Source organism: Falco rusticolus, chromosome 4 (genome assembly GCF_015220075.1).
Source record: "Falco rusticolus isolate bFalRus1 chromosome 4, bFalRus1.pri, whole genome shotgun sequence".
Lineage (NCBI taxonomy): Eukaryota > Metazoa > Chordata > Aves > Falconiformes > Falconidae > Falco > Falco rusticolus.
Genome location: NC_051190.1, coordinates 3,151,952 through 3,179,321, shown reverse-complemented (window position 1 = coordinate 3,179,321; position 27,370 = coordinate 3,151,952). Strand labels below are relative to the sequence as shown.

The 27,370-nt window shown below is 40.9% G+C and overlaps 2 protein-coding genes and 1 long non-coding RNA gene across 13 annotated transcripts in view; 2 read left to right on the top strand and 1 right to left on the bottom strand.

Annotated features, from left to right (window-relative positions):
- TAMM41 (TAM41 mitochondrial translocator assembly and maintenance homolog) overlaps positions 1 to 8,404 on the top strand; it is a 33,798-nt gene extending 25,394 nt beyond the window's left edge. Inside the window, exons 9-11 of one of the 10 annotated variants that reach the window (XR_005104003.1) lie at positions 886 to 1,023; positions 1,450 to 1,513; positions 4,090 to 8,404. The gene's annotated coding sequence lies outside the window, so the exon portion shown is untranslated. Of the gene's footprint in view, positions 1 to 885 lie in introns of all 10 variants that reach the window. The other 9 variants (XR_005104004.1, XR_005103999.1, XR_005103997.1 and 6 more) reach the window with 9 other exon arrangements.
- On the bottom strand, positions 7,982 to 13,099 carry LOC119147352. Its single transcript, XR_005104006.1, has 3 exons — positions 12,987 to 13,099; positions 8,651 to 8,817; positions 7,982 to 8,063 (listed from the first exon to the last, which is right to left on the bottom strand). It is a non-coding gene; the product is annotated as an uncharacterized LOC119147352 (long non-coding RNA).
- A 99-nt stretch (positions 13,100 to 13,198) lies between these two features.
- VGLL4 (vestigial like family member 4) overlaps positions 13,199 to 27,370 on the top strand; it is a 92,012-nt gene continuing 77,840 nt past the window's right edge. Inside the window, exons 1-3 of one of the 2 annotated variants that reach the window (XM_037386230.1) lie at positions 13,268 to 13,321; positions 14,256 to 14,549; positions 21,533 to 21,609. In XM_037386230.1, the coding sequence (XP_037242127.1) occupies positions 14,521 to 14,549; positions 21,533 to 21,609 (106 nt within the window). In that variant the 5' untranslated portion in view covers positions 13,268 to 13,321; positions 14,256 to 14,520. Of the gene's footprint in view, positions 13,322 to 14,255; positions 14,550 to 21,532; positions 21,610 to 27,370 lie in introns of both variants that reach the window. The other variant, XM_037386232.1, reaches the window with a different exon arrangement.

Genomic DNA, 27,370 nt, shown 5'->3' with positions numbered 1-27,370 from the left:
ATTGATAAAAATAATTTAAAGGTAAAAAATGGAAATAAAGTGTCTCTCCTGGTTAGCACTTTTTTTTATTGTGTATTATGTGATTAGTAGGGCCATCTCTCAAGCTACATTTGATACAGTGCTCCTGCATAAAAAAATTATTGGAATGAAATTGGCTGTTAATTGTTTCCAGGGAGCAGTTCAAAGCGTAAATTTAAGTAAGAAGACAGAAAATACATTATTGTATGTAATATGACTCATTCAGGCTTACTTTAATCACATGGTAACTTTTAAATATTGAGTATTCTAAAATATTTGCGTTTAAAGTGGCAAAAATTTGATTCCAGAGTCGAGAAATAAACGTGTCCCTTTTTTATTATTTTCTTGGAAAATATTATTACTGTGAAATTGTAATTTTCTAAAGTCGTAGGCATATTCCTAACACTTTGCGATATCCATTGATGATAGATCTAAAATCTGAGACAAATCCCCTCAGATGTCCCTTTTCTGATATTAGAAGGCTGACTAGCCTTTTTACGGTGGCATATTCTGCAAAAGAAGCGATTTCAGCTAGAGAATGTCTGAGTGCATGGGACTAGCATTCTCTGTCCCTATTAGTAAGAGGCCAAAATCCCCCATTTGAAAAGTTTATGTTATAAGAAATAGAGCTAGAGAATTTAAGCCACTGCTTAAATTAAATTAACCTTGGGTTTTGGCTGGATCTTTTTGTTTGCATGAAGAGGTTCCTTTCTGGATAATCTAGAAGTCTTTTATACAAAATACACCCTATCCACCTTAAAATTAACTTCATATGCAGTGAAAACTTGAAACAGCCATACAATTTTTTACATTTCAGCATAAGCTGTAGTAAAAAAGAAATCTGAAATCAGATGTTGACTTACTTAGGTATGCTCGGTGGAAAATTCTTAAGAACAGAGAATACTGATCCCAGTGGTAGAAACAGACTCGGACAGATACAAAGCTTTTGGCCAAATGAACAGCACAAGAAAAGATTCAGGATGGAGTCATGAAAATAGTTACCAGGTAAGAAGTGCAGCGCTGGCAGAACTGCCTGATTCAGTGATCAAATGAAGTAACGGCTTTTATTTTTAGTCCCAAATGAAGTACACTGTAGGGTGAACTGCATATGGGCAGGAGAATGGACAAAAGTGATTTTTACACCAGCAATTTAGTGTTAGCAAATTTTTAGTAGCGTCCGCTGTATTATTTGGGGGGGCGGTGGGGAGAGTCCTCATCTGTGAAAGTTTTAGGATACAAAAAAAATTTGGGAACTGGAATTGACAACACATAATGTATTAACTCCTTGTAGGAAACGGGACAATTTAAAAAATAAATCTTTGCATGAATAGTTCGCATAATTATTTATTCATTTATTTTTACTGTAACTGAATCTTTTAAATCTTTTATGTTCCGGGCTTTCTTTTGTAGTCGTGTTTGTTTTCTTTTAAGGCTGTGTGGGAAAAGGGTCTAAGTGAGCCTCAACACTTTCTAAAGGGGATGATGATCACCACTGGTGAGGATTTATCCTTGATAAATTCAGCAAGATCACTCTCGGTGAAACTGTGTTTTTCTGTGTGTGTGTGTGAATTCTGTTCCTATAGTCAACATTTTGAAAATTAATACTGTAAGCAGAAAAATACAGGTTTTGTGTTTTTAAAAAAATGCCAATTGCTGCACACTGGATTGTTAGAAATCTATTCCATGTACTGGATACATTACTCAATAATTCAGGCTAAATAACTAAAATGTTACTCCAAATTTTGTCTCATTTATCTCCTCTTTACGTCTGTAAAAGAAAATTTAACTATTGCATTTTTGTGATTCCCATAATTCTCTCAAGGAGGCAGGCTTTCCTAGGTGCTGTACAAAAATGTGTGAGTTGAGAGGGAAGAAAAGAGGGGACATCTGTGGTGCACAGATAGAGCAAAAACTTATCCTTAGAATAAGCAAAATGACCAAACTAAAAAGAACAAAAAGTAGGCAGTGGTAAAACTAGACACTTGCCTTTTAGGCAGCTCATTCCTTCCTCCTATAATAGTGCGGTTAGGTGAAGTTTTACGTCATGAGCCATACTGGGAAGCACTATCATTGAATAAAACCATCCTTCCCAGCCTGGGGTTTTTTTTTTGTTGTTGGTTGGGTTTTTGGGGTTTTTTTCCTTCTTTTTTCTTTACAAAAAGGTGAGGATGGGGCTTTTAAAACCCGGTTAAATAACAGCACCACAGGATGTGAAATCACTGGCTCATAAATTATAACTGCTTCAAGCACTGGTTGAGAGAGATCATGTGTCATAAGGTTGTCCAACATCTGGTTGAGAATTCTTACTAGCAAAGCATTTAATCAAATATTTGACTTAAAATGCATACGTTACTACCATTATTGAATAGGTATGTAATTCCTTTTTGAGACTAATGGCAACATATACCTTGGGCTTAAATTTATAGAAGTAAACATTTTTTTTTAAGATGTACGTGATGTCTCAGTACAGCTGGGACACTGCTGAGCCCCTCCTGGGACATGGCTGCAGCATAAGTGAAGGCTGGATTCTAACAGCTTGTTTCCTTTGATGGTTATTTGCTACCTTGAAATTGTGGCTTTCCCTTTTATTGAGAGAGGGTACCTTGGAGATGTGTGCACACCAGAACTTAAAATAGACTGTCCTACAAGGATATCTTGCATCCTAAGAGGCTTGGTGTTTCTGCTTCTCTGCAGTTTCTCACCGCTGCTAAGTTTGGGGGATGAGCAGCAGTTAAATCTAGAATTTTTTAACTGATGAAATGCAGTTGTAACTCTAGAGAAGCATTTAAGAGTAGCTTGCTTTTAAAAGCCATTAGCAATACCGTTAAAGATAATGTTCTGAGTATTGAAGACACATTTTAGGGTTGTTTTGGTGTTTCAAAAGGTGCATGCTATTGAAATGGTGGTTCAAAACATCAGAAGTCAATTACAAGTCAGTCTGATGTGTGAGAATGAGTTGGCCTCTGCTCCCGTAGTGCAACAGCTATCTTCCTTCTGAACCTTGCTGGCTAAGCAAGGGCATTTATTCAAGAAATAATGTTCTCACAGAAAAAAATAGGAATGTACTGCTTGCTGTTTAGCAGCTAATTAAACATTTTTATGTGCAGCAGATGCTGTATGGCGTCAAACCCTCCCAACCTTTAAACTGTTTGTCGTGCTGCCAGTGGGTTGGTCCTTCCCTTTACAGGTGTTACTTTACTGTAGCATTTGCCTGCAATCTGAACTGGCCGTGTTTGTCTTGCATGGCTGAAATACCCATTGCATATCTTGATTTGGCTTTATGAACTTTCTTTGTGTATAGTAATATAATGGGTCATTTCTTGCTCTTTGGAGAGAGTTTTGCAAATCCCAGTTTAATAGTTCCTAGTTTACTCCATCTGTTGATACATTGCCAGTGTTCAAGCCTGTGCAGTAAATCTTGGTGAGACCTAAGAAAGTCCTTCCTCATCATCCATATAGGCTGAAATCTTAAACTGTATTCTGTTCTGTAAATCATTTATCTCTGTGCTTTTTAAAAAGTGGCCTACCTTTCCCCTTGAGGCCATTGGTCTTGAATGTATTTGTTTTTTTGGCAGAGCGCCATGAATGAATCAGCCTAGAGCAGCTTGCAGTCTGAGCTCCTCTCTATTGTTAATGTAAAATACTTTATGCAGTGGTTACAACGTTTTGCTATGTAAAACTTTTAAGAGAAGAGAGATTGATTTCAGACTTGTTAGTTGCTTTTGAAGTTCCTCAGCAGTATGTGGAAATGATTTCTTACGGTCGTACAGCTGTAATCCACTAAAATGACTAGTGATTGTTGCACGGGAAGTTAGTACATGGGACTATGTTACTAACTCCTTGTCGTAATGAGGTGTGTTTGTTCTTTCACAAAAAACAGTCACTTTAGCTTTTCATTCTATTTGTAACTTTCCTGTTTATACCTTCCTGCTTGATTTCCATACTGCTTTATTGTTTTATTGTTTCCCTTCTTGACTTTCATTTTGTTCTTCAGACATCCCTCTTTTCTAGTTTGGCCGTTCCACCATGGATACTGTTTCATGCTCCATCCCCTTTTTTCCTGTCTAACAGTGCTTTCATTAAAGGCAACCACGCAGATGATTTATTTCTTGATGTCTTAAAAGGCTTCTTTGTAATGAAGAGCCTGGACCCAATCAAACTACTAAGGATTTCCGTAGGTGAGTCAGCAGCATGGGCCTAGCTGCTCTGAGGTCGACAGTGCCAGTGAAGTATGTAAGTAGCTCATGTTTCAGAGGGAATAAACTAGATGACACAGGATGAATGGAAAATCAAAATGTGACTGGATGCATATCCATAGATTCTGGTTTCCCCTTCTCTTTACAGTCCTTAATCTTGTTATTGTGTCCCTTTATTAACTTGCCGACTATTGTTCACAACCCATTTGGCTAGCAGCGTTATGTTTGGCTGCTCCTAAACTTAAGATTTGAGGAGTACATAAAACCGCACCACACAGGACACTGACTTCCTCCATCAACATAGGTAAGATTTGTTCTTTATTGCTTGCTCATTTCCCCTTTTTCCAAGTATTTGAGGCGTGAGTTCCTCCAGGTGTCTGGCTATGTGACCCTTCAAATACCGGCTGTATTGCACACACCTGACTTTGTTTCGACTGCAGAGCCTGTATTTCTCACCTGTGCTTCAGTGAGGTTTCTCTTTAGATTTGGTTGACCTTCAATGTCAGTGATTTGACTAACAGATGGAGAGTAACAGCTGCAGCCTTACCATAAACAAGGTGCCTCTAGGTAGGGTACAGCTGAACAAGCGTGATTGCTTTCTATTACTGAGCTGGACTTCGTAGTATCCCATAGCGTCCTGATGTTTGCCACAAGCACCTGTGCCAGCTTGGGAGGATAAAGATGGATACAGAGGATGGTATCCCTGCGTAGCTTAGGGAACTGAACTGTAAGGTCCATGTTCTTTAAATCAATTGAGGAGGTAATGCTAGAGCCTGTTCCAACTTGGGAAACTTCAGAATAAACATAGCACTTGGTGACTGTCCAGTAGAGGGGGATCCAAGCAGGGTGGTGACTCATGCCTTTTCCCAGCAATTAATTTAAAAATAGAATTTGAAATTGAAATATACTTTGAAGGTCAGAATGTCAGGGTCAGTGTGTGTCTGATAGTTTTTCATGGGTAAGGTGGTGACAGAGGACAAAGCATTCTTCATTTTCAGATTCACTTCTGCCAGCCATATATTCTGAATGCATAGAAAATGAATTTTATTTGTATTACTTACTGCAGGAAAAAGACATGTTACCTTTGTATAGCCATTCTCTGGTATATTTTTTTGTTTGAGTGAACAGCTGCCCTGTAACGCTTGATACTGTGGTTTCATAAACTTTTGCAGTGACCTTATTTACCTGTGTTTCTAGATAAAAATCTGCAGCACAGTTGCCAACTGATCCTGAACTTAATGGCTGCTTTAGGGAGAGGCTGTAATCATTTTACTCTTGCATGTTTTAACCTCTTACTCAGACTTGTTAAATCAGAAATGTTAAGAAAGGGATTAAGTTTTAGTGCACGAACAGGAAGCTTCAGACTATACATTCTGAAATTATTCATGAAAACTCTAAATATTTCAGTTACATCTTTAATCTAGTAACTTACTTGTCATTTTTGCTTTAAAAACCCAGCATCCTGCCAAAACCTTTTCATAAATGGTGGTGGATGGCTATTTTGACAGTTGGGCACTTCTTTTCCTGGGAAAATGAAGGTCATGCAGCCACAAAGACCAATATTCTAATCTGACTGAAACTTCATGTAAGTGCAATGGCTGTAGAGGGTTCTTTGTCGTTTTACATTTGAATAGAATTTGATTCTTAGGAGTTTGCAACCATAAGGGACTGTCTTTAAAAACAAAACAAACAAATAAATAAATAAATGGTCATAACACTGTCTTTTAGTTCCTTCACTGGCCTGTGTTGTACCATGAGACCTTCTTTGAAGGACTTGAGCCTGATGTTTAAAATGACTTCCCTACTCAATTAAACAAGCTAAGTAAATAGTTTAGTTAAGTATCTCATTTTGGCTTTATTGAATTAATTTGTATTACTTCTCTTACATCGAATCTGTCTAGCTTTATTGTATAACCGGTGAATTTGAACGGTTGTGTTCCCACACAGTGGATTATTTTTTTAATCTGTCTCCTGCCAAAGTTTCTCCAAACCTCCTATTTTAAAATTAGTGAAGCATGAGAAAGGGGCATTGAGTGTTTTTCTGGTTTTGTTTGTGGTTTTGGTTTTTTTCTTTTAATGTTGCCATCCTCAAGTTTTCTTGCTGTTATGCAGTGATGAAATGTCTGGCTGACTCCCCGTACAAGACAATAGTGAGAGCCAAGAAGTTAGTAGTATCTTAGAATGCTTCAAGAAGTGCTGCAGGAGTGATACAAAGCAGCCTACCAGTGTCTCTCATGATGCTGTTGCAGTGCTTCAGCATTACAGTCTGGGACAAGGCTTTTTGAAACTAGATTATTTTTACAGTAAAATCTAGCCAATCTCTTCCTGCCACCCCCATTGCCTCCAAAGTCTGGCATTGGGGCATACATCCTACAAGATCAGATTGTGCACATTCTACACACTCACTACTAACTCTGACCCTGCGTCCTTGGATTAGAAATTTGCCAAGTAGAAGGCTTGAGTCTGTAGCACTTTGTACAAACTCACATTCAAACTGTCAGACAACGGTGGATGATGAAACTACATCACTGTGCTTTAAATTCCTATGACGTTTTAAAGTGGATTATATTTAAAGGTTGTACTTGCATAGGTGTTTTTAAAGTACCTGTTTCCTTCTGCTTTACTTTTTGTTGTTTAAAGAATGTCTTCTCTGTTCCTTGTCTAGTTAATTTGTGCCTAATTTCAGCAAAATTCTCTTTCCCATGTAGAATTGAAAATGAGTATGTTATTTGTATTAAAAACAACAGGAAAAAAACCAAAACAAACTCAAACCCTTCTACCCTCCTGAGTTCAGGACTCAAATGATCTGATGGCTGGCGGATGTTCCCCTTGTATTTGCGCAGCTGCCTCAGTAGTGTCTTCCAGCCCCGTCTCAATCCCTGAGGGACTGCAGGCAGCAAGGCTGCACCGGTGTCACCTGCAGCCTTCTGCAAGCCACTCAGCAACCACAGCGGTTACAGCACATCTGGAAACCTGAGGAGAAAGCCCACTTGTTCTGGTGAGGTAACAGACCTTAGTCGAGAAATCGCTAGTCAGTAGGAATTTCAAGTCCTCAATAATTACCAGGGTCACAGTGTACAAGCTATGGAGTTGGCACATAGAAACACTATTAAAGTTGGTGCGAGTATTTTCGTCCGACAGATGGGACTAAACTTGATTCTTCCAGTGTGATTTCCCTGATGCTCCTTTGAGCTGACAGTTGGGGATGTTTAAGAGGGCTTTAGACAGTCTTCTGGTGTCCAGTTGCTTTAGGCAGGCATATTACTTTTGTCCAGTGACCTACTGCTGGTGTCTTTGGTTTAGAAGAAATTCTGGTGACTGAACAACCTTTTCTTGCAACCTTGAAATGTATGTAAATTATCTAATTTACAATGAGTTACTATGTAAACTCTTAAAACAATCTTGCATCTAATCATGAACTGCAACCTGTTCATGACTTTAATGATTCCAGTTGCACTAAAGTTTTTCTTGTCTTATGTGAAAGTTAGGATACAAATCTAGTAGGGAGTTAAATCTATTATATGCATAAATGTACTGCACAGGAAGAGGGGAAGAATCAGAAATACATTACTCTGAATATATACCTATATTTGTGTATCACTGATGATACTGACCTTTCTTTTATGCTGAATTTGCCAACCAGAGTTTTGCTGTGAACCAGTTGGGGTCATTTTATTGGTGTTTGACAAAACTTCAACAAATTAAAACCAGTGAGTTATGGCCAAAGAGTGCTTTTAATTTGTTAAACTGATACTCTGTTTTTCTTCTTTTTTTTCCTCCCCCCATCCCCCGCTATCTTGTCTGTCTTCATCTTATGGGAACATCCATAGGGTGGAATCTTCCTCTTCTCTAGAACAAAGCAAGCAAAAAGTACCTGTGGTTAAATGTTCTGAAAGAACAGAGTTAATGGTGTTCATATTTCTGTTTGACTCTGAAAGTATCTCATTGTTTGCTTGAAGATTATGCTGCTGTTATGACCCTGCTCCAACTGAAATTATACTGTCTCTTTTAATCTTCCTTTGGATGATGGTGCAGACAATTATGAAGAGGGCAAGCTTTGTCTTGAAGCAGGTAATAAATAACCATCTCCATCAACTTAAAGTTTGGATCAACTTGTCTGTCTGGAATTACTGCAATTTAACACATTATGGTCTAATGAAATAATAAACTATATTCAAAAAAATTTAAAAGTGCCTTTTTAAATCTTATGTGCTACAGTGTTTTGAATTTGAGTCTGGTTTTATATAAGATAGCTTTGAGGTGCAGTGCAAATGAATTTAGGTTTTTGCAGGGGAGACTTTTAGATTCAGAGTTTAGCAGTGTTAGCATTGAAAAAAGATGTTTGCTGGTGTAAAAATTAACCTATTTTATTAAAAGAAGATGTGGATAGATGGGAGGCGTGCATTATAATTGTACTGACAGAAGCCATGACATACCTTATTAAGCCTGTGACCAATAATGGTGTTCTGTGATAGCTTTGGAAGAAGTGTTTGCTTCTGGCACAAACTCGGTCATCTTTGTGCAGAGTTTAGTGTATCTTGGGCTTCTCTTCAGGCAACTTCGTGCCTTCCTGTCTGTTGTAACAGAAGTATCTGTGTTGCTCCTGTTTGAAAAACAAAAGTGAGATTGCAGTAAGAAATTGGAATAACTCTTATGAATTCTTCTTCTACATGCAGTGAATGCCAGCTGGCAAATTACTTCCTCAAATGGGCACCTAAAGGAAAAAGACCATCTCCTTTGTAGCTTCACACTTGTATTGTAGATCGGAGTAACACACGGCATGTGCCCCCTGCTGCTAGGTTTACAAGCTGAAATCACTTGAAAATACTTTAACAAAACAAGTTTGAGTCCCTTTCCCTATGGAGTATCCACCTCTAGTTAACACTGAAGTCTTTCACAATAGTAAGGCGTATCACTGCTGCAGCCCACATGTAGGGAGATAACTTGCCCAAGGCATTTTTAACCAACATTATAGTGGAAATGTTTTATTTTCTTGGTTGGTCATGGAACAGATGTCAGGCTTAATTTCAATAATAATTACAAGATTAATGGTTGAGTAGGGTCTGTAGAACTGGACCATCAGATCTCCCTATAGACTGCAACTGCACTTGACAGAATACCTTTTTTTATCCCCTTTGCTTTCAGGTCCTTTGCTTCCTCTATATTTAAGAAAAAAATAAATCGTAAAACAAGTTGTGCAACAGTGGTAACTGTTCAAAGCAATTAATCACAATATGCCCAGAAATGACCTAGCAGCTTTTGTTGCTCATGAAATATTGGTGTCTTTCCGTGAAACTGTGCTGACGCATTGTTCTACATAAACCATGTGCAGTGGGCCCAGAGGATGTGGGCTGTTACACAGATTCAGGGTAGCAAATCTTTGCTCAGCAAGCATCCTGCACAGCAGGAAAGTGGGGAGACGTTGCTGATGCTGCCGCAGCCGAGATGCAGTCATTCACAATTGTGACTCCCTTGTGCATTGGTTAAATCTTCTGTTGCATTGGCTATGCTGTATGCGGAATGTCACTAATTTTTCAGGGATTAGTATATACGTGGCGCAGGAGTGGCTACCCGAGTCTGTCCCAGGATTTAAATCGTACCTTAGGTGCTCTGCTTGGGTGCCTGAGTTTGGGCTGAGGCACTACTTTTGTTTCAGTTCAGGTACAAACCCTCAACTATCTCGGTCAGTTTTTGTGTTTGAGCAAATTGTGTTTTTGCTGGTGTCAGTGTCAGCAAAGAGCCTTTGACATAATTCACTTATAAAGTGCACGCAAAAAGAAAACCAAATTTTAACACCCAAGCAAACCAAAATATGGTTCATCAAACAAGATTGGTTTTGCTTTACTAATTTGTGAATTTGCCTTTTGAACAGCTTGGCTAAGCATTAGCATCTGTTGAGTTCAGCAGCTTCAACAAGGTTTTCTTATGGTGCATTAGCTGTTAAGATTTGTTTTCAAAGATTTCCAGTGTTTGACAACTTGCACTTTTTTTTTTTTTTTTCCAACAAACATTGACACCTAATTTCAGTGGGAAAGTCTGTCTGTACTGGCAGTGTTTGCCCAGGAATGCACAGGGTCATCGATTCCAGAAAGCTGATGTTGGCTCCAACTCTTTAGATGTTTAATAAATATCCTGTTCCAAAACTTTTGCTGGGAGCTGTAATGGCTTATCCAAAGGATCAAAAGCTGTTTTGACCTTTCCTTTTTCAAGCTCCTCCTTGTCCCAGGAGCTCTGTGTCTTTAAACAAAGAAACCGTTCCTACCTCTTCCCCTCCAGCTGTTATAAACAGGAGTGGTATACGTTTTTCTTGAAGATACATATTAAAAAGCTTTGTAATTAGTCTGCAGCAGTTGATTCCAGTGGTATGTACCAATGTCAATTTCAGATATTTTCTCAGTGCCTGTGGCTTTGTTTTCCACATTTCATAGGATTTTTCATGTTCTTCTTTTTCCCTCCCCTCAAATAATTTTTACATTACTATTTTGACAACCATTTTTCCAACTATTAGATCATCAAACTCCTGTTCTGCTTGCTGGGAATGAGAATATTTTCCAGTAGTCTATTAGTACAATATCAACTTAAAAAAATAGAAAACCCCCTAGCATATATTGTTATAAATTTCATCGATGAAGAGTTTAAGAAATATATAAAATAATGTTTATGGTTGTTACTAGACTATATGCCTTTCATTTTTTTAGCAACTGAGATCTTTCTACTAGATGTGCTAAGTGCATTGAGTCTAAATCTGGGTTTCATTTAGTGTTTGGAATGTGTTTTTGGCTTCCCTCTGATGGCCCTGAGATCTCATGACCTGTCCTTGCAAGGATATGAAAATACTTGAATATCAGTTATTCTTGCACGATTTGGATAGATTTTTAAATCGGAACTGGACAGCACAGACCCTTCGTGGACTCGGAATCTTTCAAGGAATTGAGATGCAGGGCGTGTTGGTTCATCCCTGGCCGTTCCCTTCCGTGCAGCCTCCCACGCCACTTGGCCGGGCTGCTGCTTTGGCTGCTCCTCTGGGTAAATGTGGGAGCTGTGCTGTCTCCAATACTCCATACATAAATCCCAGTTTCAGGATCTAACATAAACCTTGCCGTGTCTTGGTACTTCTTTTTTTCCTTGAGGAAACGCAGACAGTTGTGCTGCCATTTATATACTGGGGCATTTGTTACATTAGCCTATACGTCTGTCACATGGAGAGGTAGGAGGAATGCCAGGAGCAGAACGCGGCTGAGACGCTTTGTATTTCTGTTGCCCTGTGCTTTTTTCGGGTTTCACTGCAGAGCTGCAACCCTAAGGCTTTTCGTGGCAGGGCTGAGGTTCACGTGCCATCCCAGTCTTTCCCTTTGCAATGGCCTCCCAAGAACTGCCTGCAGCAACCTCAGTTCCTCGGGGCTTTTGTAGAGGTAAAGCGGAGCTTTATGGGACCCGAATCTCTAAAGGTGACTGATGTTCAGTGCGAACAGCACAGTGCGGTGCTTGCCTCTCTCTTTCTTCCTCTGTAACGAATGCACTGGCTGAGATGCCTGCTGCAGAGAACGGCATTGCCACCTTCTGCGGGCACTGGTAGAGCCTTAGCTCGGCTTCTGGGAAGGGGCTCATTCACGCGCACAAGCTGTCTGATGGTTTAATTTCATGAAATTACTCAAAGCGGGCATTTTAGCAAGAGATGCTCCTAAATTGCTCGAGTCTTGAACAAAACAACTTGGAAGGCAGCTGCAAAGCACTGGGAATGGGCGGGAGGTGCCGGTATTCCAGTGGGAATTGCACCAGGCGCTGGGGTCGGCTTTCGGGGGCAGGTGCATGTGGCGCTTCTCGCAGTAAGCTGGTTTTGAGGGACTGGGTTGTTGCGGTGGCTGGCAAACCTTTAGCCTTTTAGGTGTAAACGGGCGCTCCATCCTCTGGAACTGGGAGCGTGGGAGCGCTTTGCTGACCACAGCGATGGCTCGGCATCGGTTCTACAGGAGCCTGGCTTCTGGCAGCTTGCTCGAGTGGGAGCGCAAGATGGGATGCACTGCAGGAGCGCGGGCAGTAAGCAGGACAGAAGGAAAATGCCGGATCTGCACCAACGGAAGTGTACTGCGGGCATCAGCCCCAGCCCCCTGCAGCATGTGGCCTGGCCGCAGCGCTGGCTTTCCATCGCTTGTGCCTGTATTTTTAATGCTGCCTGTATTTTAATTGTGCGTGTAAGCCAGCCCGCTCCCCGCACGCGGAACGAGGCTGCCTTTTCACCGGGACAGCATGCAGGGTGTCGCTGCTGGCAGAAGCCACTTTGTTCGCAGGGGAGGCGTTACTGCGGTGGCCCTGGACTTCTAGAAAAGATTTGCAAGGTCTGCTTCTGTTCCCGGCCAGGGGGCAGCGGCTGTCCTGCGGTTCGGTTTTCCTGTGGCGGTGGGGCGCACCCGCAGACATGCACCAGCTGGCACACATACATACACACACACACAGACCCAGACCGACACACAGACACGCACACTCACTCACGCACACACACTCACGCAGACGCTCACGCAGACACACTCACGCAGACACACATGCATGCACACGCACAGACACACACACGCAGACACGCACAGACACATGCACAGACGCAGCCGCAGAGACACGCACGCAGACACGCACAGACCCACCCCGCCCCCGCCCGGGGCAGCCCCGGCCCCGCTCCCCCCCGCCCCCGCTGCCGGGTCGCGCTCTGGGCGCGGGGCGGGGCAGCCCCAGCTCCGCTCCCCCCCGCCCCCCCGGCCGCCGGCGCCGCGCTCTCCCTACCTGCGAGGATGTGATGTCAGCGCTCATTACCCTAATTATGCTGAGCTCATAGCCGGGCCCGGCCAATGCGGCCGCCCCGCTCTCCCCACCTGCTAGGAGGAGAATTCCATCATTCCTGGGATTCCTCCCCGGGCCGTGCAGCGAGCGGCGCCGGGGCCAGCGGCGCCGGGGCTCGCCGCGCCTGCTCCGCTCCGCTGCCGGGCTGCTGGCCCGGCAGTAAACAAACAGCCCTCCGCCCCCCGGCCCGCTCCCCTGCCCTGCCCTCCCCGCCCGCGGCCGCCGCCGCCCCAGCCACGCCGCCCCAGCCACGCCGCCGCCGGCCCGGGAGCACGCTGGTGAGTGAGCGGGGCAGCGGCCCCTGCGGCCGGGCGGGCCGGCGGCCGAGCGCGGAGCCCGGCTGGGAAGTCGGCGGCGGGAGGACGGGGACAGGTGGCCCCGGGCGGGGGTGGCCGGCCCCGCTGCCCCGACGCTCGGCCGGCGGGAGGCGCGGGGCGCTGCGGGGAGCGGCGGCCCGGAGGCGCTGACAGGCGGGCGGTCGCGCTGGCGGGACGGGGCAGCCCCTCGGCGCTGCGGGACTTCCCCGGGCCGGCGGAGCCGAGCCTGCCCGGGGCGGGGGGAGCCGCGGCGGCGGCCCGCGGGGCTGTGAGGGAAGGACGGCGGGGCCGGCCGGGCCCTTCCCGCGGGGCTGTGAGGGAAGGACGGCGGGGCCGGCCGGGCCCTTCCCGCGGGGCTGTGAGGGAAGGACGGCGGGGCGGGCCGGGCCCTTCCCGCGGGGCTGTGAGGGAAGGACGGCGGGGCCGGCCGGGCCCTTCCCGCGGGGCTGTGAGGGAAGGACGGCGGGGCCGGCCGGGCCCTTCCCTCCGGCCCGCGGCCCGCCCGGGCCCGCTCTGCTGGCGGCGGACGGCGGGGCCGGCCCCGGCCCCGGGGCGTTCTGCCGGGGGAGGGCCGGCGGCCGCGGTCCCGGGCCCCGCCTGCCCGGGCGGCCGCGGGGGCCGCTGGCGGGGCCAGGTGCGCTGCCGGGGGACGTCCCCACCGAAGCTCCTGGCGACAGGGGCGAGCGCCTTGACTGCCATCTTACAGGCGCACCTCGGCTCCGGTGGAGCTGGTCTTTCTTACAGAGAAACCCCCTGGGATGTCATCGTAGCGGGGGCCCTGGGGTGAGATCTAGAATGAGTGCGAAGGGCACTGTCTCTGCATCTAGTATATTCCCTTTTTCAATGGCGTTTTGGTTTGGTTTGGTTTTCCTTCTCTTTTAATTTAATCTTGCAGTGGATTTTCGGTCGGTTCAGTCAAGCTGGCTTTATGTTTCCCAGATGTAATCAGAAGTAATGAATTTTCTGAGTCGAGCTGGCTGTGGCGACACCAGCGCACCCAGTTTCTGGAGGCGCGAGGAATGGGGATTTAACAGCCCTTCCCAGTGACACTTGAGACCCTGTGGAGCCAGCTCACTTCCCTCTCCCTCTGTTGGTGTTTCAGAATTATCAGGAATGAGAAATAATGGACAATTTTTAATGAAACTAAAGAGGACTAATTGATGAAGAGCTCCAGGGTTGCTCCTGCAGGGTAATTTTTCTGATTAGGTTTTCTGTAACTTTAGAATGGGGGTGGTGGTGTTTAAAGAGCATTTCTCATAGAAGAACAAACTGTAGGCTGTGAAACCTGAGTGAAATTCTTGTTGCAGGCAGTGGTATTAAGAGCCCTTAAATCCAAAACTGTATAAAAATCTGGCAGCAATCTGCCTCTCCTGCCTTAATAACAGATCAACTTTTTTTTAAGGCTCTCCTCTAAACTTCTTGGCCTTTATTTGTATTTTCATGTCTGCAAACTTGTGAGGGTGTTTCTAAAGTAGAGTGTGTTTTGCTTAAATTCCCTACATCTCTCCTTCATCTCATTGATACACCAGTTACAGTTTTGATGTTTGGGATCAGGCTACAAGGCTTTTTGGGATCAGTTATAGGGGATTACCTTCAGTTAAGAATAAAACACAGATCTGGCCCGTTAGACTCCTGGTAGAACCTGAGTGTCTGTGCTGTGCATTTTCATTGTTTTTTTTTTTAAGCAAACTACTGGAAACTGAAACAGTTGTTGGTGAATCACCAGCATCTCCAGCACACGCTGTGGGGAATGGGGACAGGGTGTTTTCAGTGCGGGATGCCGTGCTGCTCGCCTGCCTTATCTCTGCTCAGTAGCTATGCAGTGAGACCAGTGCTAGCTACCATGTAGCTTTTACACCCACTTTAGAGGAGGAATTAGGCCAGTGCCTAAGTGATGAGCACCCAGAAGTGGTGCTGCAAGGGGTAGATCTGACAGTCTGGTAGTATAAAACGTGGCTAGGAGCTATAACAGGATGGAAAGTCATTGATACAGACCTTTGGGGCATGCTAACTGGAGAAGTGTGTTCACGTTATAAAACATCAGGAGGTTCTTGTTTCAGTATGTGTAGCTTTGATAACTAATACAATGTGGAGATGCTGAGAAGGTTAATTTGTTTTCATACATTTGAAAGTTTTCTATTATAAAAGGTAGTTTTGGTTCAGTTCTTTTTACTGTGGTTAGATGTTTCATAATATGTCTGCAGCAGAACGTGTAACATACAGGATGGAGTGAGTGATCTTGCAGATACAAGGCATGGTCATGTTAAATTTTTCCATCTTTCAATTTCTTATGTTTTTTACCTTTCAGTTCAAATACCATTGCTAATAGCTTTCTCTTTAGAATCTTACCTTGTTAAGGTAATTTCATGGATTTAAGCAACAAGAAAGCAAAAAGCACAAGGTAAAATGCCAAAGCTTTGCTTTAAGCTTATAATTTTCTGTGTGATAAGTTAAATCATTAAGTTGTTTCTGCTTGAAGATTTGCCTGTTCAAACACATTTTCCACGGGCAAAACAAGCATGGTAAAAAAGCCCACCAAAGTACTGAATGAATTCATTAAAAAAAAAAAAAACAAACAAAAAAAAAACCCAAAAGGAAAAAAAGTGGTATTTCTGTGAATCCTTTGGCTAAGTAGCTTGAACTGAACCTGAAGACTGTGAATTGTAAAGGCAGAAGGATGATCAGTGCTACATGGTAATCACAATCTAAACTGAGCGCTTACAGGTAATGTTTTGCATGGGCATCTCAACACTGGAGTTCTGTATCCACAAGTAGCAGCTCTGATCTAAGTGCAGTTGAAGGAATTTAAACGTATTGTGGCTACTGCGGGCACAGAGCGCAATGTGCTTATGGTTATTCACAGTACAAATATGCTTTACTCCTATCTTAAAAAAATAAAAGATGTTGACCCAGTTTGCATCAAACTCCTGCTTTATCTTCCTTTCCTCAGTAGACAATAGATTGTGCTGCTAAGTTGTGTCTGGATTGCCTTTTTGGTGTAGCTTCCATAAAATCAGCTAGAGTTTCTTTCTCTAGGTACTTCTGGTTATGAATTTGACTGGGAGGTGCTGTATTTGTGTCTTCCTAGATGTGAGCTGCTTTTGGCCTATTTGACCATGCTCTTCAATTAATCTTGTTTTCCCTACACTTGTGTTTATCTACGTTACTTCAGTCCACGCTCTTGGTTGTTTCTCGAGGGTCTTGTTTTTGTCTCACTTTTTCATTGTTGTAATGGGCTTTGTTTATTAATTCTCTTCTTCCTCCAACCTTCTCTCCGTGATTTCACCAGACATATGAATTCAAGTGCTGGATTTTTCTCTGCATCATTGAATGGCTCAGCCTTTCTCTCTCCTTGGCATCATGTAGGTGTCTATCTCTAGTTCACACTCAACAAGTTTGAGAGACTCTTATTAGTGTCTGCTTTCAGATGTTTCTTATTAATGTGTTGGCAATGGCTCTGGGCAATGCTGCTATTCTGTTGGTCAGTCAGACCTGTAATCCAAGTATCTTCACGACTGTGACCTCTCTTTAGATCTTTATATCCAAACTAATGTCTAAATTATTCTGATTTTTCTTATCTGCACAACACGTGCGTTTTTTGTGCAGGCCTTTTGCTTTGATCACCCAACTTTTTCCTTGTTTCTGTCATCTAACTTGTTACTTCATTTACTAATTAAGATCTGTTCTAGACAAAAGCCGTTATGTCTCCATAATGGAGACTACTGCCGCAAACATAATCTTTCATGTTTCTCCTTCACTTTCTGTCCCTTCACTTTCCTCACATTTTTTTAAAAAAATAAAGTTCTTCTCATTATTTCAAATCTTTACTGACATAAGGCACTGTGAATAATAATTTTTGTGGGATTGAATAAATGCCTTACTGTTCAGTCTGTAGTTAGTCTCTGGTGCCGGTTTCTTTACTGCCTGTTTACTTAAGTTTCAAGCAAACAACTTTAGGGTTTTTCCCCACCTGCTTTCCCTGGTGCTTGGAAGGTGCCGTATAAATCCATGAAATCACTTTACTGTTCATTTTCAAAAGCTTTAATTTCTCTGTAGTCTTCAGAAACATGTTAACAGCCATTTGTGAAGCTGAGGGTACTCTGTGTGCAAGGAACTTGCAAAAGCTTGGAAAGGAGAGGGAAAATAATTCAACAAAAAAAAACCAACCAAAAATGTTTTTATTACACTAATAGTGTGTTCCTCAAATGTGCCTAAAAGAACTTACAAGTGGATCAGTGTTTAGTAACTTTGTTTCATTTAGTTTCATTCATTAGTAACTCTCAGACATTGTATCTTTATGGTTTACCTTCTATGTCTTTACTGTTTTTTCAGAATGTTTCTTCGCGCCAGCGTAGGCAAGATGATAGACTAGGGGAGTGTTGAGTGGAAGCAATAACTGATAAATAAAATGTCTGAGTAAGATATTAAACTAACATTTGAAATTACGGTAGATAAAAATATCTTGAACGCTTGTTAAAGTGCCTTTGGCTTGTCTGTCTTTAACAGTTAAGATTTTGAAACAAGTAAGATGCTTAGGAAATTAGAACTATCCAGAGGAAGTGAAGTTTGTGGACTTGTATTTCGCTAGTCACTTGTTTTCTCTTGTGAGATCTCAGTGTAGAGCAATATGTGCACATAAGCTAGGGTGTTGGGGTTTTATGGGGATACTCACAAAAATGTCGCTTTGGGCTGGGTTAGTTTCTGCTGCATAGATGGGTTTCTGTGTCACACAGAGAATTAGCTGGCTTTTATCAGAAGTCTGCTTTTTAACTGGTTGGGGTTTTTTTGTTTTTGTTTTTTAAGAACCCTGGAAATTGAACTATTCTTTCATTTCTGAAAGGTGACTCCTTCGAGGATGATGACTGGACCGTTCTCTGAAGGCTGCTTTGGAGAAGCTGTAGCAGTTGGTGTCCTTGCCGAGACAGAATTAGGTTTTTAAGCTTTGAACTGTCTTAAGAGAAGATTCCTGTGGGCAACCTTTATTTCTTTCCCAATTGTTATCCCTGACTTGTTAGATTAAAATATCCCTGTATCTATAAATTATATTGTTTGAAAAATAATCTAGAAGTTTATAGCTCCTTGAAGGTAAATTTTCGTAACTGTAAATGTGTTCAGGGTGTATAAAAAAAAAAATAAATCACAACGTGTATGGTATTGCACCCTGGCATGTGCAGATCCCTGTGTTGACAGCATCCCTTCAAAGAAGCTCTTGAATGAACACATCATTCTTCCCAAGACTTTAGCTATTAGGGAAACACTTCTTGCAGTTCACTCATGATATGAGCTTTAATAATACTCAAAGCTACAAAACTACATTGAAGGCAGTTTTAGTGAAGTTGGTTTTAAAGTGTCTAATTTCCTGAATAGAATTAAGACTTGGTTCCTGTTCCCTCCTCTCAGTAAGGACTTTTGTCACTGGCTAATTCTCTTACTAGGAGCATGTTCTGGAAAGGGATTGGGCATCTGCTACTCCCATTATTCAAATATTACTGAAAAACTTAAAGAAAACAGCAATTTGTTTTCAATAAAAGACATCCTAATATCCTTTGCATTGTTCTTTACCAAGAGGGTTTTCCTAAAGAATTGACCAAAAAGCTTTGTATTACTGTCTGAAATTTAGGACAAAGCTGGTTAGTACTTAATCATGAGTTAGCCATCAGTATGGTGTAGCAGCAGGATCTGATCAGACATATTTTAATCTTTTTTTCCAACTTAATTTTCACTCTGTTAGAGGAATTTGTGTGAGAGGGTCAGTAATCAGTAGTCTGGGGAGAAATAAAGTGCTGCAATTTAAACTCTAAGAAAACAAAAAGCAGGAAAAGAACCAAGCATCAAGGTCTAAGGGATCAAAGTGGACTGATGCTGAAGGCTTCTTTAGTGAACACTCTCTTTCAGAGCTTTGCTTTGATTTGGAAGAAAGTGTGGCCAAACGTGACACAAAGAAACATTTAATGAAAACAGGCTTAGTAAAATAAGAATCTGGGATCTTGTTTTCTAAAACCTGTTGCCCACGTACACTGTTTTAAAATTAAAGAGTTAACTGATTTTATAAGTTTAGTTAGGATACTGTTCTTTGAGCAAAAGCTAATTCTGACAGGGAGGGAGAATTCGTGGTTTTATCCTCAAGCGCTATACTTAATTATTTCAAGTATGTCTCTTCTTCTTGCACACTTCTATGGAAACAAGAGTGAATTTAATTCTTTATTGAAAGTATATATTTTTAAACTTAAAAATACTTTAAGAATCCTTTTCCTTACGCTTTCAAATCTGTGATTAGTTTTAAAGTGTTTGACATTATTTAGGAAGAGGGAGGGAGGATAGCGAGGTTTATTATTTATAGTGCAAAGTCAAGGAAATTGCTTCCCAAACATATGCTTATTGTTAAGTCTATATACATGTGTTTGAGATTTCTGTAGTTGCCACTACCATTTTTTCTTTTTTTTTTTTAAGATCATACTGTAAAGTAGGTTACAGTAAACAGTTCTTATGACAGGATAGCATGCTAGTTTTGTGGGGAAAAACCCCAGCAAAATTGTTAGCAGTCCTGGGGTTTCTTTCTCCACTTGTTTTCTTAACAGTTCTGTCTATGCTGTTGCCACCTTATTTAAAAACACATATAAGCTGTTGGCTTTTCAACAAAAGCGTCTCGACAACATGTTATTCTCTTCTTTCCTTTCCCTTTCATATTTTTGGAACTTTATATTAGGAACTTGGTTTTTAGTTTTGAAGCCATTCGTGTGAAACTTTGACAGGCTTATATGAGCTGTAACGTGATGGGTTTTTGTAGGCGAGTCCGAGTGCTGAAACGTGTGTTTTTATGTGATGGGGTTCATTTTTCAAGTATGGGAATTGCGTTGTAAGCAGAGAAAAACAGGGCAAAGCAGCTACTGAGGTGTGATTATGATTATACAAGTTATACTGTTCTGTCTGTGTCATTATATATACGCGTGCCCAGTGTTTCACTAGATGTTCATGAGTATGAAAATGTCTTAATGGCTTATAAGCGTTGGATGATTCTACTTTGGGCATGGGAGAGTGTGGGGTGCAAGTTTATTGAATATGGATCTCGAGCAATCTTATGCTCATGCCGAGCCAGCTGTCATCTTGACTTCAGACGAGTCACATCTTTGGGTATTGTCTCAAATAGCTATTTATTGGGGTGGAAGGCCGGTATGTGGGAGGCCAAACTGCTTACAACATGTAGCAGATGACCCTGTTGCAACTGTTGTGGTTTAACCCCAGCCAGCAACTAAACACTGCACAGCCGCTCACTCACTCTCCCCGCCTCAGCGGGATGAGGGAGAAAATTGGAAGAGTAAAAGTGAGAAAACTCGTGGGTTGAGATAAAGACAGTTTAATGGGATAGAAAAAGCAGAAAGTAATAATAATGATAAAGGAATTAGAACAGATAAAAATGATAAAGGAATTGGAACAGATAAAACAAGTGATGCACAGTGCAATTGCTTACCACTTGCTGACAGACGCCCAGTCAGTTCCCAAGCGGCGGCCCCTGGGCAGCTTTCCCCCCAGTTCCTATGCTGAGCATGATGCCCTATGGTATGGAATAGCCCTTTGGTCAGTTGGGATCAGCTGTCCTGGCTGTGCCCCCTGCCAGCTTCTTGTGCCCTTCCCCCACCCCCACCCCCCCCAGCCTACTTGCTGGTTGGGGCGGTGTCAGAAGCTGAGAAGTCCTTGACTTAGCTGTTGCTAAGTAGTGTTTATACTAAAACCATCAGTGTGTTAGCAACATCATTCTCATCCTAAATCCAAAGCATAGCACTGCTCCAGATTCTAGGAAGAAAATTAACTCTGGCCCAGCTGAAACCAGGACACAAAGTACATGAACAGTGGTCATCAGCTTCAGTCAAGTACTTGAGAATTTGGTCTTCTGATTTGATTTGGATGAGTAGTTGGTGGGAAAGCCAATTCCAGCATTTCCTTGTTTTCAGCACTGACTTAGTTTTAGCAAATCCTGTGCTAGCAGAACATGCAAAGAGCAGCAGAAACCTGGTTTTTTTTATTCTTTCTGCTGTGGTGCTCTTCTTGTTCATTACTACTTCCTTCTGTTAAACCTGATGTGTGTATGCTGTGAACAAGGGGCATACCACTGCGTATGTTGTGGTAAGGGCTCTGTGAGTTTACTCGTTGAAACTTTGGCTCTGAATTTTCCAGGATCCAGAGAGGAATGGAGACTCCATTGGATGTTTTGTCGAGAGCAGCATCTCTAGTACATGCTGATGATGAGAAACGTAAGTCTGAAATTTAGTTCTCTGCTTTGCTGGATATAGATGCTTTGTGTTTGCACTATATATCAGCCTAGATGCTAGCTTTATCAATCTTTGCATTTTACTCAATCTAAGACATATAGAAAAATGTCTTCAGAAGCCCTTCAAAAGTAGTCTTCCTCATGTGCAAAACCAATAAGTTGCATTTAAGTTGGTTAGTACACAAGAGAGAATAATTTCTGTTTATTTTGGAAAGGTATTTAAGTCATATGAAGCGCCCCTCTTTTCCCAATTGCATTTGCACTGGTACTGGACAAAAAGTTGCAACGAAACTGCTGTCAAACTAGGGACAATTTGAGAACTCACACTCCCTAGTATCTCATTGAAGAACATGTAACTGGGTGGGCATGAGTGGGTTGCAAAGATTCCTTCACAGTTCATGAAAATTAAGAGGTAGACTGTTACCGTTAGTAACAAGCGCTTAATTTTCCTTTCGCTGCCAGTAAAAGGTGAGTACAGGATTTTAACATAGCAAATGATTCAGCTGCAGGTAGAGAGGCTCATGTTTCCAATCATATGGGAAATATTTTTGCTTTTAACATTCACGGTAAGCGTTTAAGGTGGGTTAACTAATGTTAGAACAGTATTTTCAGCTCTGTCAACTTTCAGTGTAGATCAGACTGTTGCCTGCATGCTTAGTAATACGTGTCTTTGTCAGGTTTTTTTTCCTGAGTGGTGTAAGCACTCAGAAAGTGTATGCATCTTGGGTATCAACCTGAATAGGTGCTAACTAGAAAAATGGTATTTTGGATTTCAAACTGCTCTTGTGTGTAGCTTCTGTGCATAAACTCATCTTTTAAGATGAATTCGGCTTTTCTTCTTTTGGTCTCGGTTCTGTTTTTCTGTATATACTTTTCAAAAAGTAATTGCCTTGACAGAATTGATTTACTGCTGTTGATAATCAGCTTACTGAAGTAATTGCAAAGTAAACAATCACAATGTATTTGGACAGGCAGTCCCAAATAGGCAAGATAACAGTAGCTTGCTCTTTCAGAAGTTTGTAAAATGAAGGTTTTATACCTTGATGGGCTCTTTGGTATTACTGGCTCTTAGCTTTATAGTAGATATTGGTTTTGCTGTTCTTTCACGTTCACCTTGCTACTGCCTATGTACCAGGTTTTTACTGATCCCACTGTAGAAAGATGATGGTTTTGATTGCTACAGTTATTGACCGTTACTGGTAAAATGAACAGCAGTGGAAATCCTTGAGGAAATAATTTCAGCTGTGATTTTGACCTGGGGGATTCCTCTTGTAAACTAAGATATATATTTGTAGAAAAAACAAAAGCTTAAACTGTTTTCTCTTGATTGCTTTTCTAAAAAATATATTTTGAGTATGTATTCTCAGCGTTCTTAATCTTAAATGCATTCTTTTTGGTTAACTATTGCCTAAGACTCTAGTTCAATTTTGAGTTCCACCGAGTAGTAATGTTGGGCTGGATTTAGAGAATCCAGAGGAAGTCTGATTCAGTGCAACTTGCATGGGAGGAAGCTGATATGTATCTGGTTCTAATTTACATTCTTTTAGTCTTACCACTTAAACTTAATTAGATTTATGCCACTCTGCAGCTTCTAACTTATGCTGTCTCTGAGTTTGTCCTGTTGTTGTGTGTATTGTACGCAGAGAATGCTGTAGTATGAAAAGCTGCTAAAAGGAAGAAATGAGTAGTCCAGACTAGTCACTGAACTTGCACTTTTTTTGTGTCAGCTTTTGTGGAAATGGCATCAGCTAGGCTTCACTCTGCATTGCAGAGGAGGCTAACAGCTCAAAGTTAGTATTAATCTTGAATTTAACAATTATCCTTGAGCTTTCCATTGAAGCGCCCGGCACGCCGCTCTTGGAGTTCTAGCAGAGGTCCTCTCTGTATTTCTGTATCCTCTATCCACTTTGTCTAACAAAATTATACGTAAGTTTCTAATACTCCAGTCATGACCAGGAGTGCCATAATTGCTTTTTGTTGTTGGGTTTTTGTCTTTAAATCAGATTACTTTCAGATACTCGGTATGTTATACTTCAGTGATGATATTTGTTTTTAAGTAATATATACAGGTAATTTTATTATTGATTCATTAAAAAAAATAACCCAGTGGGTTATTTTTGACACTTCTAATGATATCATGAAGTTTCCTGCTTCCAAAGTTCTGAATAAGCATTTCAGATTAATTTCGTTTTTGAAATATTTCTGACACAGAGTTTTTTATTTTTGTGCTGGAATAGAAATTTGTCTAATAAGTAACTCCTGATGCCTTTTGTGCATTTTATGGTCAAAATTTTATGCTATTTTTTTGAATAGAGAGCAAAGGAAAGGTAGCTATATGCTATCCTGACATGACAATGCCACCAAGTAACTAGTGGTTAGATTGCACTTGTGAAATGATAAATAAAACTAGTGGAAAAAATAAGTTGAATCATCTTAAGAAGTATTTGTCAAATGTTCTCATCTAAGCTATACGCCATGTAAGATTTGAAAACTGTTAATTTGCCACTTTTTAAAGATCATTTTAAGCAATTAAGATACCCATTTTAACTATAATATCTCAAAATTATTCCTCTTCAAAGTAGTTCACGATTACAGTATTTATAAGAAAAGTAAATGTAGTCTCTAACACTTCTGTCATCTAGTGTGAGTGCATAATGCATATAAAATATTTTTTGAAGTTAGATTGCATTTGCTGCTACACAAGGTACAAAGCTAGCTGAAGTTGTTAGTGGTCTCTTATTCATATGTATCAATAATTTTCCCTACTTCTTTTTCTGAAGGTGTTAGTGCTATTTGTACACAAACCCTTGATCCTCTTGCAGACATCTTAAATTGCAAACTTTCGCACCCTGATATGCTTTCATCCCATCTCAACCACAACTTCAAACTAATTTATATAAATCAGCAGCTTTCGAGTGCGTTTACTGAATCCAAGCAGTGCAAATACAGGTTCTTCTTAAAAAACAAGGTGTATTTCCTGAAGTTGGTAGGTATTTAATGTCATTCTTGTTTATCTGGGTGTATTCGGAAGAGGAACATTACCAGTATTTATGAATTTAGTTCATTCTAACATGAAGGATCCTCTTATCTCTGCAGGCACTCACTGCAGTGACAAGTAATATAGAAGTGTCTTAGTGTACATACAAATCACACTGTTTAAAACAAATACATTTAAACTTCCCAGCACTTAAAGAAATGAATGAGACATACACCCATGTAGATTTCCCAGAATGGTTATTGGTTTCTTAAACAAATGTGTCCTTGAGGTTTTTTTGGTTTGTGGTTTGGGTTTTTTTGTGTGTGTTTTTTTTTTTTTTTTTTTTGCAGCTGCAGCTATGTCAAGAAGAAAGGTTGACCTTCATTAGTATGTTAGCACTATTTATTGCTTTTATTCGCATCTCTGTTTTATTTCATGAACTCTACTATATACTGTATTTCAACAGCTCCCAGTCTAAATAATTCTGCACTTGTTATCAGAGAAAATTTATGAAACTCCTTTGGTTAACTACTGTGTCATGCAAATGAGTAATTATTAAGAAGAAACGATTATTGTAATTTTGTATTTGTAATTATTAGCACTGTGATGTGAGCAATTATTTAAGCTTATGGTATACTGGATCTGTGCTTAAAAAAACCTAAACAAAACAAGCTGAACAAAAGAAGACAGACACTCCTTTGGAGGTGATAACAGTTAAAGGAGAAGAGAAAGATATTGCCTAATGGAGTTCATTGTTTACTTCTTGTCCAAACTTGGCCTTCCATTTCAGTGGAAGGAAAGCATACAATGATGCAATTATTAGCCAGTCCTCTCGAAGGCTTGCCACTAATGGCTTACTTGTCAATAGTGAAGGGAAAGGCTATAGGAAGTCTGCGCTGTTTACGAGCAGCTGTTCAGTGCCAGACTAGGTAATGTGCAACTATTTTATCTGTAAGTGGCATCTGTAAGGTTTTGCCAGGTTTTTTTCAGTGCTTCAGAAGTGGGCTCTGTATGAAGTGAACATCTGTAAGATCTGTGTACGTATGCTGCCTTTTTAACGTTATTGTGGCCGGAAGCCTTACCCAATATTGGCTGTTGTACAATTGCAAAAATCAAGTTTACAATGAGATGCTTGATATGACTCATTACTCTTCTGTTCCTCTTCTTTTGCTATACAATTCTTCCTGAGGTTGTACTGATTTCTCATATGTTCAGGATTTTAGCTGGCTATTTTTAGAAGACCACAGTATAAGCTGGTAGTATTTAAGTAAAGACAAAGAATTACTGAAAATACAGTTTTTCTTCCCATACTTGTGTTGAACAGCAAGTGTTCAAACATTACGAAGAGTTATAATTTTGTGTTTATCTCATATAAAAATAAGGATTTGTGAACTTGTCTTTCAGTTATAAACGGTGTTTTAAAAGCATAATCCTGTAACTGAGAAAATAGTGAAGGAAAATGCTAATAAGGACTTGCACTTGCAGAATGTGTTGAAAGCACTGTGTACTCAGCCTGTGCTGATTTTATAGTAACACTTAACTTACACTTCCCTCTAATATGCAAGTTCATTTCAAGATTATGGGAATGAATGAGAAAAAACATGTTGTTTCTCACTCTCTCAGGGTATTATAGTGAAAAGTCTGTTGCTGGCAAACAAGAAAATATACTTCCGCAAGGAAATGAAAGGTTTGGAAACAGCTAATAAATGGCACAATAAAGTCCTGGGTAATAGCTTTGCATTCTAATGCCTTGTACCAGAGCCATACCTACTGAATTGTGTTGAATTTGTTTTTTTTAATTTAATTGAATTGAACTATGTTTTTAAAAACTAATACAGGACTACATTATTAAAAAAAAAAAAGTGATCTTTGATCAAGCCATGCTTCTTGCACATGTGCCATCAGTCGCATGTGTCATCCTTGTACGCATGGAAGCCTGTAACTGCTATTCCTCACTTCTTGTCTGTGAACACTCTTACTGTTTGGCAACAGCTTCTTTTATGTGGTTTAGTTTAATCCACTTCAGATAACTAAGCTAGACCATACAGTTGATATTTCTAGTACGAAGAATTACTGTGCTTTAAAATCCCTGCCCTAATCAACTTTGTAATAAAATCCTCATGTAGACAAGACCTACAAATCAATTTTTACTGTTCTTCCTTCGTATCAATCAGTTCAGTTAGGAGAATTACCATCTCATAATTAGTAAATTTACAATGATTAGTTGTTTTGGATAGCTGATCCTGAAAAAGATACTACTTTAAGGCTAAGTTGAGAACAATGCATTATTTTTTAACACTCTTGATGAGGATGATGACTCTGTAAGTTTATTGTCTTTAAATACAAAACAAGCGATATTTGTAGTAGAGTTAGACCTGAATGGTGATGTTCATGTTGAAGATATTAATGATAAAATATTTCTAGCATCACCAGGACTTCTCATCTACACTATTTGTTTTGTAAATTTATAGCAAATTATGGGCAGTGAGCCTAAGGCAGGTTTTAATATCAATGTTTGCAGAAGTGTAAATAGCTTCCATCCTATTGTGTAAACACTTAAATCAGCATTTTATTATTATAAAAAATATTTAAGATCCTGCAGGTTTTTTGACTGACTAAAAGTGAGGAATTGCATGGAGCTTGCTGTATGAATGTAATTAGTACAAAGAGAGCCTCAGCGATCAGTTTCATTTGAGTTTGCTTGAGGGGGGATGGTTCTAAAGATTCATCTGCTTCAGTAAAATGGGCAACAGCAATAGCACTTTTA